The following is a 15,000-nucleotide window of genomic DNA, read 5'->3' as shown; positions in this document are numbered from 1 at the left end:
TTATCTGCATTGTGTGCATACACACACACAAAGATACACAGATACACACACGTGTGTGTGTGTGTGTGTGTGTGTGTGTGTGTGTGTGTGTGTGAGTGCGCGCGCGTGTGCGCGTGCACACACACACACACACACACACACACACACACACACACACACACATTCATACATGTGCACAAACTTTTTTTTTTTTTTTTAACAAATCCCCAACATGTATAGATAGCATTTTGACTTTCCGGAAATTACGTACTACATGTATAGATAGCATTTTCACTTTCCGGAAATAATGAGACATAAATAAAGATAATATTTTCACTTTCCGGAAAATCGGTGCTTCAAATCCCCCCCCCCCCCCCCCCCCCCCCAAAAAAAAAATGTATTTCAGAACACATTTAATAAGCTGTCTCTGTCAGTTTAACCTTTGTTTTGCCTGGATGACGCACGCGCGCACACACACACACACACAAACACACACACACCACCATCATAGTCTCTCACTCTCTGTCTCCTGCAAAAGCTTGGTAACCATGTTTCTTCAGCTGTTTTTTGTTTGTTTGTTTGTTTTGGGGTTTTTTCCATTTTGATCAATGCAGAGTTTATGTCTGTACTGTTTTTGTGGTGTTGTTTTTTCAGATGGACTTCCATGGAGCTGTTTGTACGTTGAATCAGTTGTCTGGTGCAAAGTAACCTCACCTATTTTTTATGTTGTGAAAACCAAGAATGCAGAATTTTAGTCCAGAACTGCACACTTCAGCTCAGACTGTGATTTGCAGTAGTAACTGTGCTTGATCACTTGACATACATGGACAAGTTGTAAAGGACAGTTCCATCTTCAGTCGATGGGTTATCCTGTCCTCGCTATATTCGGTGAAACAACCAGTCTGTGTAATGGACAGCATATGTCTTTCCTCTGCCAACTTCAATCTGTCAATCAAAATTGTTTAAGAATTTACCATTTTCTGAATCCACAGTAAGCTGTTTGAATAACCCACACAAGAGCTGAAGAAGGTTTGTTTCTGGAGGAAAATCACCCCCTCTTCCATCCTTCCCTTCTCTTGACAGTCAACACGTCTGTCAGAAGACCAGTGGAGTTGCAAGTTTCAACATGACGACAGGTGAAAGCTGCGGGTCTCTGACTTCAGACAAACGAGAGTCTCTGACCTGTGCTCTGTGTCTTGATATCTTCAAGGAACCCAAGCTTCTTTCCTGTTCCCACACATTCTGCCAAAAATGTCTGGAAGACCTCATTCAGCAAAGTTCCCAGGAAACGTTCCCGTGCCCTGCCTGCCGTAAAGACATCGAGGTTCCTGCACAAGGAGCTTCAGCCTTTCAGACCAACTTCTACATCAGTCAGGATGGGCTAGACAGAGCCAGAGATGACACCATCTGCTCTGTGCATCTGCGGAGAAGGCTGGACATGTTTTGTTTGGAATGCGATAATTTGATATGTGTGGGGTGTAAGCTGGCTGTTCATCTCCATCATAAAACACAGAGTCTCCAGGACGCAAAGAGAGATGCTGAAGAGCAGTTGAACAACGACAAAGTCAGGCTGATTCAGATGAAAGACAACATTCTGATGAAAATACCAGAACGGAGAACCAATCTGGAAGAATTCAAAAACAAGAAGACAGCTACTGAAAATCAGATTCGACATAGCCATGCCATACTTGTGGACGCAGCAAACACATATCTGAGAGAAGCTTTAGAATCTCTCAAAAAAGAGTGCTCTGGAACAGAAAACACACTCTCTAAAGAACTTGAAACTGCTCAGAAGAATGCTGAAAAACTGAGTAAGATGGAAGACCAGATAGAGACGGCCATTCAAAACGGAGAGGCCTGTAAAATTGTCCTCTGTGCCCAAGACATGAGAACAGGCAGTGGAAGACAGGAGTACGTAGACAAGATGGAGGTGAAGCCGTTACAGAGTGTCTGTCGGCCAGTTCATCTGGCAGACGTTCCAAAAGATGACGCCATGTTCGTCAGCATGAGGAACTTCATTGGCAAAGCGCGGCAGGTTACGTATGATCGTGTGCAGCCTGAAGTGAAAGTCAGAGAGGAGGCTCAGTGTGGTGATCATGATGATTCTGTGGTTTTCTCCGTGTGCCCAGTAGACACTGTAACACGTGTCTCTTTCGTGCCCTCATATAAAGAAAAGGAGCCGTGTGGGAAAGAAATCTCTGCTGTGAATGGTGAAGTGACTGCAGTTTCGGAAAAAAAGGGACCACACAGCTGCAGTCACAGAACAGGTGATAATTACATTGTAATGCCTTATTTGTCGAATCCATGCCGAAACACATATGTAAAATGCAGTACTGTAGACACACACCATCGTTTAAGAACCAGCACTCACAGCAACATCGGGAACGTCCTTCATGTACAAGTTCTAAAAGAAGAACCCTTTGAAGCAAAGATTACTGAACTTCTCACAATCAACTGCAGCGTTCACCGTGCGGTTGACGTGGACTCTTCACAACAGCTGTTTGCAGTTGTTGAGGAACCCAGCATTGCTGACAAAACACGCCAGGTCAAGTTGTTCTGACGGCCACAGAGAGACGTCATTGACAGATACAGGTCTCCTCTCACGCCTTGGCAGCCTGCTGATGTCTGCTTCTTCACTCTGGGGGTACAGGAGGTGAGACATACACACACACACACACACACACACAAAGATATGGACAGACAGACAAGGACAGACGAATAACACACACACACACACACACACACACACACACACACACACACACATGTATGTATGTATGTATGTATGTATTTGTCGAGAGAGAGGACATATATGGAGAGAGAGATAGACAGTGATAGACTGACAATTATATATATATATATATATATATATATATGACCAAGCGCGCTATGCTTGCTCCAACACTATTCACGCACAAGCCAGAGCAGACGACGTTTTCCGTCCTAACCCTTGCACAGTATATGTGACGTCACTCTGCTTACATCATTTTGTCCTGGCCAGACCACCTGCTAACTGCTCGACCAGTGTCGCGTCGCGATACGTCATTGGCTGAGAGCAAACTTGTGTTTCTGTTCCACAGTATTTAATTAATAGCTCTTTTGTCAGATCAGTAAACTACTAGTATTATATACTGGCAGAATCGTCGCAGTTCCATCTTTAAGTCTGTTCCATTTATGTTAGCCTACGTGAAACTGATTTAACGCAGTTTGTAATTTTCAGCGACGAGCTCGTTAAAACTGACCCTGTTCAGGTGACTTAAATTAAGATTATAAATTCATCTTAAATAATCAACACTTCATTTTACACTCATTATAAAGTAGGCGTTGAGCTCTTTCTTTTGCAACTTATCCGATGCAAATCGGTTCAGTAATCATTTAGAAATCTATCACTGAACACCTTTAAACAAACACAATTGTCATCGGATTCTCCGTGATTAGTGACGATCTGTTTGAGACGATAAACCGAGGTCCCGTGTGCAGCACGCACTTGGCGCACTGAAAAAGAACCCATGGCAACGAGAGTGTTGTCCTCTGGCGAAATTACGTAAAATGAAATCCACTTTCATAGGTACACAAATATGTAAGCATGCACTCAAGGCCTGACTAAGCGCGTTGGGTTATGCTGCTGGTCAGGCATCTGCTCAACAGATGTGGTGTAGCGTGTATGGATTTGTCCGAACGCAGTGACGCCTCCTTGAGAAAGTGAAACTGAAACTGAAACTGCTTGCAAGCACACGTGACGCACTTTGCGGTCCGCTAAACTTGCATAAATTGGCACAGTGAATGATGAGTGGTCATTTCATACCTGGTCAGTCATCTGACCAGAGCCTGCTGTCTCTCTCTTGCTGTGTCGCGGGCAGTGTGTCGTGTGTCCCCACAACAGCTGACACCTCGCTACGTATCGCTGCACTGTCTTCTTCTCACTGTCTTCTCTTAGACTAGTTCTCTTCTAGTCTTCTTCTTCTTCTTAGTCTTCTCTTAGACTAGTTCTCTTTTTGTCTTCTTCTTCTTAGTTCTTCTCCTAGTTGTCTTCTTCTTTTAGGTCTTCTCTTTTTATGTAAATAAAACAATAGAAAACCCATTTGTGACTGGCCTCTATATGTTCCTGGCCTGTGCGTGGAATCTTGTCTATCCTTTAATTCATTCAATCATATTTAGTTAAGTCTTTTGTGCCGTACCCCTTCAGGAACCACTCGGTACACGGCTACATATATATATATATATATATATAGAGAGAGAGAGAGAGAGAGAGAGAGAGAGAGAGAGATAAGACACACGGACAGACAAAGAGGTAGAAACAGACAGACTGGCAGATGAATCAACAGAGACAAACAGATACTTTGGCAGACAGATGGACATAAAGACAAACAGAGACGCAGAGTGACAGAACCACTGACACGCAGAAATCACAAGACATTGTCACGTGCATATACATACACGTGTGCGCGGAAAAGCTATTTACACCAGGAACTTTTAAGTGTTATAAATAGTATTTTCACTCTCCGGAAATTACGTGCTACAGGTATAGATGGCATTTTCACCTTCCGGAAATAATGAGACATAAATATAGATAATATTTTCTCTTTCCGGAAATTCTGTGCTACAAATATATTATTTTCACTTTCCGGAAAATCGGTGCTTCAAATTGTCTTCTCTCTCTCTCTCTCTCTCTCTCTCTCTCTCTGTGTGTGTGTGTGTGTGGATGCTCACCTCAGAAACAAAAAAACAATGTTCTCTTGTCAAGTACAGCACGTGACCTGTGTTCGTGACAGGTACTGCTGATAGCAGACGAGCTGAACGACGCCATTCATGTGGTAGAGGTCAAGGACGACCGTTTGACCTTCTCCCGATTCCTGGCCCCTGGATGTCCTGTGCTGATACAGCCAATGGCTCTGAATGCTGACCGCCAGGGACGTGTGTGGGTTGGGTGTAGAGGGGGCAGACTCCTCACTATGAAGGCTCTGCCTCACCCTGCTGCTGGCTCTACTGCTTTTGCTGCTGCCTATGATGCTGCCTATACTGCTTCTACTGCCACATCTTCTGTTGGTTCTGCTGCTTCTACTGCTGCCTCTAGTGATGGTTCTACTGCTGACACCACTGTTGCTTCTACTGCCAACACACAGTAATGTTGCAGTGTAGGGAGACAACTTTCTGTTGTTCACACAAACTTCAGACTGCAAATGCTTGTGAACCTCAATAGTGTCAACAAGAGAGGTCTCTGGGTGGGTCTGGTTTGTTTCATTATTTCAGTTCAAGGATATATGTTTTTTTACGTTTTATGGAACATCGCTTGTATTTAAGTTAAAAAAAATAAAATAAAAGAGGAAAGGGTTCGATTTATGCTCAATAATTTGTGAAATGAAAGCTTCTGGGTTTTGTTTTATGCTTTGGATACACTTTTTCGTTTCGGCTGGGTTTTTTCTCTGTATAGTGTTTGATATCTAGGCAGAAAAGCTCTGGGAAGTGTTAATATACGAAAAAATATCTCTTTTTGGTTTTCGTGCAGACGTCAGCATTACACTGTTGAGGGTGAAAGTTCACATGTACCCTTCCAACACAACATGCTAGATGACTTTTTTTTTTCTTTTTTTTTAACGACCTGTACATGAAACATACAAGTGTCAGAATGGTTCGCAGTCTGCTGACAGTACGTTCCACTACACCACTCAGCACAACCAGTGTCAATTTCACACCCTGATAAAACAGAAAAAAACCGTGTCTGTGAAATCAGCTGTCAGCTGTTCAAGTTCTCGTGGAGGAGCCTTCTACTGGTTTTTTGTTGTTGTTTTTTTTGTTTGTTTTTTTGTCTCTGTAATTACCTACTTTAACTGTTTCTTTTATTGCTTATTATGTTTTCAACACAATTGTTTATTCTGTTTTCGTTTGATTTGCTTGTTTGATTTGATTGGTCTGTTGCAATTCATCACATTTTGTTAAGGCAGTAACTCAGCTACCAGTTTCACATATAAATCTTTGTATGAAAGAAACAATTATGTCAATATTCCTTGATAAAAGAAAACTGGCATGTCCTACATAAGCTGAAATGATAACAGGAAATGTCTTGTTCAGTGCATACTGCAGGGCCATACATAGTGTTCTTAACAGTAACCATCTGCATTAACGTGAGGAACGTTTCTTTGGTTGGCAGACAGTATAGGTCACTCATCACTGAAGAAACAATTGCTGAGAGTTAGCCATCAATACCTTGACGAACTGAAGAGAGGTTTGCACAGGGAAACTGTCATACGAGAGGTCAAGGTCGCAGAGGAATGATCTGTCTGCCTACATGGTCACTGATTTCACCCACTGAAAATCTCGGATTGTTTGTTATGTTGTTTACTCAGTTGGCCATTAACTTTTTTGAAAGAAAATAACAATTTGAAAGGGAGAATAACTGAGGTAAAGAAAAGAAAAAAAATATACCCATAGAGGCTGAGGTAGCACAGAGATACTATAGCTTGCTGACTGGACCATTAATTTCCTGATCCATTGTGGGCCAGTATCCAGATAGTTTGTACTTTGGAGAGTGGAAATAAAACCTGTTCAAATGATTCTCCATGTTACCTTCAACTCGTGCTCAACATCACAAGATGGAAGGACACTTTCGGAGTTGCTTCCCATTTCCATTAAAGTGTCTGAGGAACACCAACCAGACACTGGCAACACCAAAAACGGTCAAGATTGTGTATTTGTCAGACCAGCTAAGCAAGGAGTTATCGTGGAGAACTGAACTGATTCTATCGCCGTTTGGACCAACTGAAACGAATTGTCAACACTCTGCTGAAGTACCTGTTCGTGTTGACCTTGACCTTTGGCGAAAGTTCAGAGTTGAAGAAGAAAAAAAGACGAAGACACAGCCTGCTAGACTGTGTAAATAAGGAATTCTGACAAAGGGGGGGTCAGGTGGGGTTTTTTTTGTTTTTGTTTTTGTTTGTTTGTTGTTTTGTTTTGTTTTGTTTTTATTTGTTTGTATGTTTGTTGGTTGTTGTTTTTTTGTTGTTGTTGTTATAGTGTGCCACCAGTGTCACCCACACTCTGCCCCCCCCCCACCCCCCCCCCCCACACACACACACACACCCATCCTTTCACCCTCTAGCCCCCCACCCCTTCTTCTTATATCCCTTCCCGCTCCAGCCAAAGTCCAGTCTTTGATGTTGTGCTGACACCACGCCACCCTCCCTCCTTCCACCTCACCCCCCACCCCCCTCCTCACCCCACTCCCTAGTCTGCGCCTTTGGTCCGCGACACAACGTCACCAGTCCCAGCTGTAGGAACACGTGCAGTTACATGATGTCTGCCACAATCCCCATGTTTGAAACAGAAGAGCATGGCGTGTCGGAACATCCCGTGTGGCGGCCTGTCTTTCAAGTCATTCCCCATCTCCCCTTCCACGAACGCAGCTGACGTAGATGGCGGGACTTCGGAACGTAAACTAGGGAAAATTTATGCTAATGCGAACTTTGATCATGCCAGCTAACATGCCGAGAGTTGTATTGTCCTGTCTCCCCAATCTCTTTGTGATCTAAACGGGTGAACCTGTCATCACAGAATGTTATAGAAACAAGTGGGTTGAATTGTAGTGAATCAGATCAATCTGTTGAATTTGACGAATTGGGATTAAGCAGTTAATCTGTCAGTCATTCAAATAGTGTCACTAGGACAAGCAAAGATTGGTTACATCAGTTCAACTAGTTGGGGGAGTGAGTGTTGTAGCTTGGATTAGTATGCACAGTATGTTGTGGGAAGGGATAAAACCAGTCAGCACAGCCAGTTCTTAGCTGTCTCCCAGAAAAACTGACTGACACAGGGTGACTGACTGATCAGTGATGTAAGGAGTAAGGAAATCCTTGTTGAGCTGTGAGTACACAACTTGTAATGGTTTTATGTTATGTTGATAACTTAGTTGTGTTGGGAAACTATGTTTTGTGTCGGTGAACAGCCAGTTTAAGTTGATCTTGTGGCTTGTGTAAGGAAAAGGGGTTAATGTGTGAAAGCTACCCACTGAGAGAAGTACTGGCCTAAATCTTTTGAGTCCCCCCCCCTCCCCTTCTGTTTGGTTACATATATCTTGTTCTGTATTTTTGATGCATTACTTACTTGTTTTGTATAGTAGGTGGTGTTGGTTCAGTGTGAACTGAACAGATCTATAGGGTGTGTGTTGAGGGTTTTTCGTGTGTGTGTGTGTGTGTGTGTGTGTGTGTGTGTGTGCACATGGGGATAACAGCAAGTGTTGTGGAACACGTTTGATGTTGGTAGTTGTGGTAACATGTGTAGGAGTTGTGCTGTGTGTCAGTGGTTTACTTTGTTCAGACAAAGTGGGAAGGAACATTGTAATGTGATTAATGAGTTAGCAAACTATGAGAGCATTGAGGGTCAGTGCTATGCTGTGCACATTGCTGTTTACCAGAGATATGTTGGAAGTAATAATTTCCTTACATGTACTTGTGTCGGTGGTATACCTTGTGAAGACAAAGAGGAGATTTGTTTGGTAATGGTAACACACAGTTTAATTGAATGATGGGTAACATGTGTTGAACACAGGGTTGTATTGGTCAGTGATATGTTTTGTGAACAGTATTGCATGTCACTGTTGGTGGCAGCTAAGCTTAATGAAGCTTGCTTTTACCACACATAGATTTATGTGTGAGAGGGGTGCATACTGGTGAACATGTGATGAAAGGTGCTGAGAGGGTATAGGCCTTTCATGTCAGTGATGTCAGGATATTTTGAGATTTTACCTGACCTGGGTTTTGGTTGTGTGTTTGTGTTCCAGGTGTGCTGCTTTAGGTGTAGGATGATCTTTTTACTGTGCGCTGCTTGTAGGAAGTACTTGAAGTAGGCAGTGTGTGCTGCCTTAGTGTGTGTTCCTTTTGCTAAGTAGGTTGAACTGCTTAGTGTGTGTGCTGTATTGTAAAGTAAACACTCTATAAAAGCCACTCCATGTGGCCCTGCTATTGATGTGAGGAGAGAGTGAGTGAGTGCATTATTAGTTGATCCCATATCCACCCTGCATAACTCCCCTCTCTCTTAGAACCGAACAGTTTTTACAACTTGGCGACGCGGACAGGATAGGCAGGTAGAGTGATTTACTGACACAATAAGCAGGTTAAGCAGTTAGTAGGACTTAAGCAGCACACAGCCAGGTAACACAGCCTAGTAACAGCTCAGAGATGACAACCCCAACTACAGTGGCGCAGGAGTTTCCCATGGGGTGGTATGCAGCACCCACACTTCCAGTGTTTACTGGTGAGTCAAGCGAGATGTCAGCTGAGGACTTCATCTTGGAGGTGAAGCGGGTCCTGGCTGCATATCCCATGGGAGATGAGATGGCTGCTTTCTTCGTGTACAGCCATCTGCAAGGAACCGCACACAGGGAACTGATGTTGCGGGACCTGGAGGAGACCAACACCCCAGAGAAGGTGATCGACATTCTGCTGGGGGTGTTCCGTGACGGGCGGCGTGTCACCACATTGCTGTCCACATTTTTCAGCAGGGAGCAGTTGCCAGAGGAGTCCACCTTGGACTACTCCCATGCTCTGCACAGCATGGGGAGGATCATCCGGATGAAGAGCACTGGGGCCCTGAACGCTGAGATGCTGAGGGACCACTTCATCGATGGCCTCCGGAACCCCCTGCTGAAAAGGGAGCTGTGCCACATACTGAGGAGGGAGCCTCAGACCACCTTCATTCAGGTGAGGGATGAAGCCGTGAGGCTGCAGCGAGAGATGGAGGACCAACAACAGCAACAGGCCAGGGAAGAGACAGCAAAATTAGGGGACAAACTGTTGCATTTGGAAGAGAGCGTTCGGTCCATGCAGAGGTTAATGTCCGATTTAGTCAGTCAGAGAGATGGGGCTGTGATAGGGAAAGGTGCTGTGGGTAGGAAGAGAAGGAACAGAGGTAAGAAAGGGAAAGGTCAGTCAGTGGTGGGAAATGGGATTTCCCCAAAGGTGGGTAAGGTTCTCCCCAAAGAAAAACACAAAGATTCCCACAATGAGAACCAGAGAGACTTGCCCAATAGTCTCAGGAGGCAGGATCAGAGTCTGAAAGAAGAAATTTCAGTCAGGACAGTAAGCAAATATGATGAAGAAGATCCTTGCCAGGGTGAATGGGTGCTGCTGCCCATACCACCTGATCCAGGAATTCCTGGTACATGTGCTACATGGGAGGGCACAGGTGACGGAGACTGCCAGGATGCAGTCAAGTCTTCCAGACAGTCACACAGACCGCTGGTAACGGGTTTGTGTGAGAATGGCACCGGGTCTCATCCGAAGCCTGGGGTGCATGGAGCATGTGTAGGTGCCAGGGTACCAGATCAGACTGACAGGGATGGGAAACTGTCAGGGTCAACCTGTAGGGCTAGAGCTAGGGACCGGTATGATGCGAGCCATCTGGCACTGGCTGGAGTTGTTGCTGAAGCCTGCTAGGGGATAATCTGGATAAGAAAATTGTGTATGTCATGCTATGTTGTTTTCTGTTTTCATCTGTTCCAGGGCTTGTGGATGCTGATGTGTGTCAGCTGGAACTCGGTGTTGATTTTTGCATTGTGTAGCTCCCAGTTTGATTTTGTGTGTGTGTCTGTGTTTTTCTGGGTTATGGTATTATGTACAGCTTAATTTTTTTGAATGGTTTAATTTTTGGCAGTTTCTTTTGTCCTGTAATGTTCTCATTTACATATGTTTTGTTTTTGCTAATTTTTGGGTTAGAGAACCAATCACCCCATTAGCATTAATTGATGATGGCATTGGTCAGCATGTGGTTAGCAGCAATGAGGACATTGCATTCAAAAGCTGGGGGTGGGTGTTATAGTGTGCCAGCAGTGTCACCCCACCACCCACACTCTGTCTCCTTCCCCCCCCCTCCTTTTTATCTCCCTTCCCGCTCCATCCAAAGTCCAGTCTTTGAGGTTCTGCCGACACCACACCACCCTCCCTCCTTCCACCCCCACCCCCCCCCCGCCCCCACCCCCACCCCACTCCCTAGTCTGCGCCTTTGGTCCGCGACACCACGTCACCAGTCCCAGCTGTAGGAACACGTGCACTTACATGATGTCTGCCACAATCCCCGTGTTCGAAACAGACGAGCGCGGCATGTCGGAACATCCCACGTGGCGGCCTGTCTTTGAAGTCATTCCCCATCTCCCCTTCCACGAACGCAGCTGACGTAGATGGCGGGACTTCGGAACGTAAACTAGGGAAAATTTATGCTAATGCGAACTTTGATCATGCCAGCTAACATGCTGAGAGTTGTATTGTCCTGTCTCCCCAATCTCTTTGTGACGTAAACGGGTGAACCTGTCGTCACAGAATGTTATAGAAACAAGTGGGTTGAATTGTAGTGAATCAGATCAATCTGTTGAATTAGACAAATTGGGATTAAGCAGTGAATCCATCAGTCATTCACATAGCGTCACTAGGACAAGCAAAGATTGGTTATTTCAGTTCAACTAGTTGGGGGGGTGAGTGTTGTAGCTTGGATTAGTATGCACAGTATGTTGTGGGAAGGGATAAAACCAGTCAGCACAGCCAGTTCTTAGCTGTCTCCCAGAAAAACTGACTGATTCTGGGTGATTGACTGATCAGTGATGTGAGGAGCAAGGAAATCCTTGTTGGGCTGTGAGTACACAACTTGTAATGGTTTTATGCTATGTTGATAACTTAGTTGTGTTGGGAAACTATGTTTTGTGTTGGTGAACAGCCAGTTCAAGTTGATCTTGTGGCTTGTGGATGGAAAAGGGGTTAATGTGTGAAAGCTACCCACCAAGAGAAGTACTGGCCCAGATCTTTTGAGTCCCCCCCCCCCTTTCCCCCCCTTCTATTTGATTGGTTTCAGTTTCAGTTTCAGTTTCAGTAGCTCAAGGAGGTGTCACTGCGTTCGGACAAATCCATATACACTACACCACATCTGCCAAGCAGATGCCTGACCAGCAGCATAACCCAACGCGCTTGGTCAGGCCTTGAGAAAAAAAAGGTGAATGAATAGTTGATAAGCTTACATAAATAAATAAATAATAATTATTATATAAAAAAGATAGTAGTAGTAGTTGTTGTAGTAGTAGTAGTAATGATAATAATAATAATAATAAAATAATGATAATAAATAAATAAATAGAACAAGAAATAAATAAATGAGACAACAATGATGATAAATAAGCAAATAAATGTAAAACATGAAGACACACATTCACACATACACCCACACATGCATAACAGATATGCCCCAAACATGCAGTTTCACAGATGTGAAAGCACAGTCAAATACATATAAACGTACATGGGCTCCAGTACACACACACACACACACACACACACACATTACCCTGCACCTCCTCTACCCCCTTCCTCCACACACTCATTTCTAGTCTATGTATCGCAGCTTCCACGGCACACACACACACATACAAACACGCACACACACACACACACACACACACACACAGATGAACACTTACTTGTACAAGCACACACACATACGCCCATATCTCCCACCTCCAACCCCACACACATATATACAAAGATATATATATATATATATATATATATATATATACGTTCCAATATCCTGTTGCTCCCAGTGTAGGCATGCATACACTCACATACCTCATCCTCTACCCCACCTCCCCCCCCCTCCGCACTCTCACCTCCCCCTCAAACACACACACACACACACACACACACGTGTGCACAGAACTCTCCTGACACTTGTGTACACTTACACTCTCGCACATGCACAAACGCACTCAAAAACACAGACCCACACATGCACACAAACACACACATACACACACGTTCAGAGAATGCCACTGATTGGCCGCAACAGGGATGGGAAAAGATCTCTGATGCCAAGAACGTGGCATCTAGTGTGTTGCTCAGTCTATTGTATTTGGAAAAGCCCACAGAGACTCTGTTCCGTTTTGAAGAATCTTGCGCAATGTTGGTTTGGAAATGATGCCGATATTTGTTTGATTTGCAAAGCATCGTGCTCTACCTTTCATGTTAGACTTACTCCCTCTCTCTGCTTTTATTTCTTTGAGGCGATCGATGGTGTGATGGCCTTGTACCTGCTCTTTTTGATATTCTTTGACTTTTCTGAGGATTTCCGATTTTCCTAGATGTAGGCCACTCGTTGGTGTTGCGTTACCAGCAAGTCTGTCAGCTCGCTCATTTCCCTTAACACCTGCATGTCCCGGGCAGTATGACCATGTGAGTTTTTTAATCTGAAAGTTGCGCATTGCCTTATGCCACTCTGGGCTTCCCATTCCGTTTTCAATTTTCTGTATGAGGTTCATTGAGTCGGTTAGAATCATGGCATGTTCGTTTCCGGGCGTATGGATGGACGATAGCCACTGGAGGGCATGTGTCACAGCTTCAGCTTCCATCGTTAGGCTGGAGGTTGTGACTTTGTAGGCAGCATTCTCTTCCCTAACTGTTTTTCCATTTTGTTTTGCAGTGAATCCCCAACCGGATTGGTCTTTGGTGACTGAGCTATCTGTGTATATGATGATGTCCTCTTCTTTACTGTTTTCTTCTATGAGTAGCTTCACTTCCACATCAGTTTTGCCCTCTGGCCATTCCCGACAATGTCTTCCTAGAGTAGGTGAAATGGCTGTGTTGAATAGACGGTTGAGGTTTTCGGGGTTTTTCTCCCATTCTTTTGTGTCTTTCAGGTCTTGTAGTCGGCATACTAGCTGGATTGTTGGTTAGATATCTTGTTCTGTATTTTTTATGTATTACTTACTTGTTTTGTATAGTAGGTAGTGTTGGTTCAGTGTGAACTGAACAGATCTATAGGCTAACACAATGTCAGTGTGTGTTGAGGGTTTTTCATGTGTGTGTGTGTGTGCACATGGGGGTAACAGCAAGTGTTGTGGAACACCTGTTTGATTTGTTGGTAGTTGTGGTAACATGTGTAGGAGTTGTGCTGTGTGTCAGTGGTTTACTTTGTTCAGACAAAGTGGGAAGGAACAATGTAATGTGATTAATGAGTTGGCAAACTATGAGAGCATTGAGGGTCAGTGCTATGTTGTTGCACATTGCTGTTTACCAGAGATATGTTGGAAGTAATAATTTCTTTGCATGTACTTGTGTCGGTGGTATACCTTGTGAAGACAAAGATATTTGTTTGGTGATGGTAACACACAGTTTAATTGAATGATGGGTAACATATGTTGAACACAGGGTTGTATTAGTCAGTGATATGTTTTGTGAACAGTATTGCATGTCACTGTTGGTGGCAGCTAAGCTTAATGAAGCTTGCTTTTACCACACATAGATTTATGTGTGAGAGGGGTGCATACTGGTGAACATGTGATGAAAGGTGCTGAGAGGGTATAGGCCTTTCATGTCAGTGATGTCAGGATATTTTGAGATTTTACCTAACCTGGGTTTTGGTTGTGTGTTTGTGTTCCAGGTGTGCTGCTTTAGGTGTAGGATGATCTTTTTACTGTGCGCTGCTTGTAGGAAGTACTTGAAGTAGGCAGTGTGTGCTGCCTTAGTGTGTGTTGCTTTTGCTAAGTAGGTTGAACTGCTTAGTGTGTGTGCTGTATTGTAAAGTAAACACTCTATAAAAACCACTCCATGTGGCCCTGCTATTGATGTGAGGAGAGAGTGAGTGAGTGCATCATTAGTTGATCCCACATCCCCACTGCATAACTCCCCTCTCTTAGAACCGAACAGTTTTTACATTGTTTTTTCTCAAATGTATTACAAACCCAATTTATCTCTGAAATGATATTTACAGCAAGATTTCAACATAGTGCATCATATTTCCATGCTCATTCTGGTAGGTGAAGGAGTTATAGTGACCAAGGTTCAACGTGTTCATTCTGTGGAGAATCCAAAGAAGATGAGGAACACCGAAGTCTTGGTCCTCTGGCCCAAACCGTGAAAGAACATCTTGCTGCAAGAAAAAACAACAACAACAAAAGACACAAACAAACAGATGATCTTATTTCCTTTTCATTTCGATAATCTTAATATTATCAACAGTTTTGTTTTTTTTAACAGGGAAATAAGATATTTC

General features: G+C 43.9%; 2 protein-coding genes across 2 annotated transcripts in view; both read left to right on the top strand.

The window, feature by feature from the left end:
* Positions 1-1,532, top strand: part of LOC143276041 (tripartite motif-containing protein 59-like) — a 3,922-nt gene extending 2,390 nt beyond the window's left edge. The window contains exons 2-3 of the mRNA XM_076580428.1: positions 634-1,448; positions 1,495-1,532. Coding sequence (XP_076436543.1) covers positions 1,106-1,448; positions 1,495-1,532 — 381 coding nt within the window. The 5' untranslated portion in view covers positions 634-1,105. The remainder of the gene's footprint in view (positions 1-633; positions 1,449-1,494) is intronic.
* A 7,063-nt stretch (positions 1,533-8,595) lies between these two features.
* On the top strand, positions 8,596-10,595 carry LOC143276262 (uncharacterized). The gene has a single exon (XM_076580749.1). The coding sequence runs from the start codon at positions 9,150-9,152 to the stop codon at positions 10,404-10,406; it is 1,257 nt and encodes a 418-aa protein (XP_076436864.1). The 5' UTR covers positions 8,596-9,149; the 3' UTR covers positions 10,407-10,595.
* The last annotated feature ends 4,405 nt before the right edge of the window (positions 10,596-15,000 follow it).

The sequence above is a fragment of the Babylonia areolata genome, chromosome 31 (genome assembly GCF_041734735.1).
Source record: "Babylonia areolata isolate BAREFJ2019XMU chromosome 31, ASM4173473v1, whole genome shotgun sequence".
Lineage (NCBI taxonomy): Eukaryota > Metazoa > Mollusca > Gastropoda > Neogastropoda > Buccinidae > Babylonia > Babylonia areolata.
This window is presented reverse-complemented; position numbering and strand designations above follow the sequence as displayed.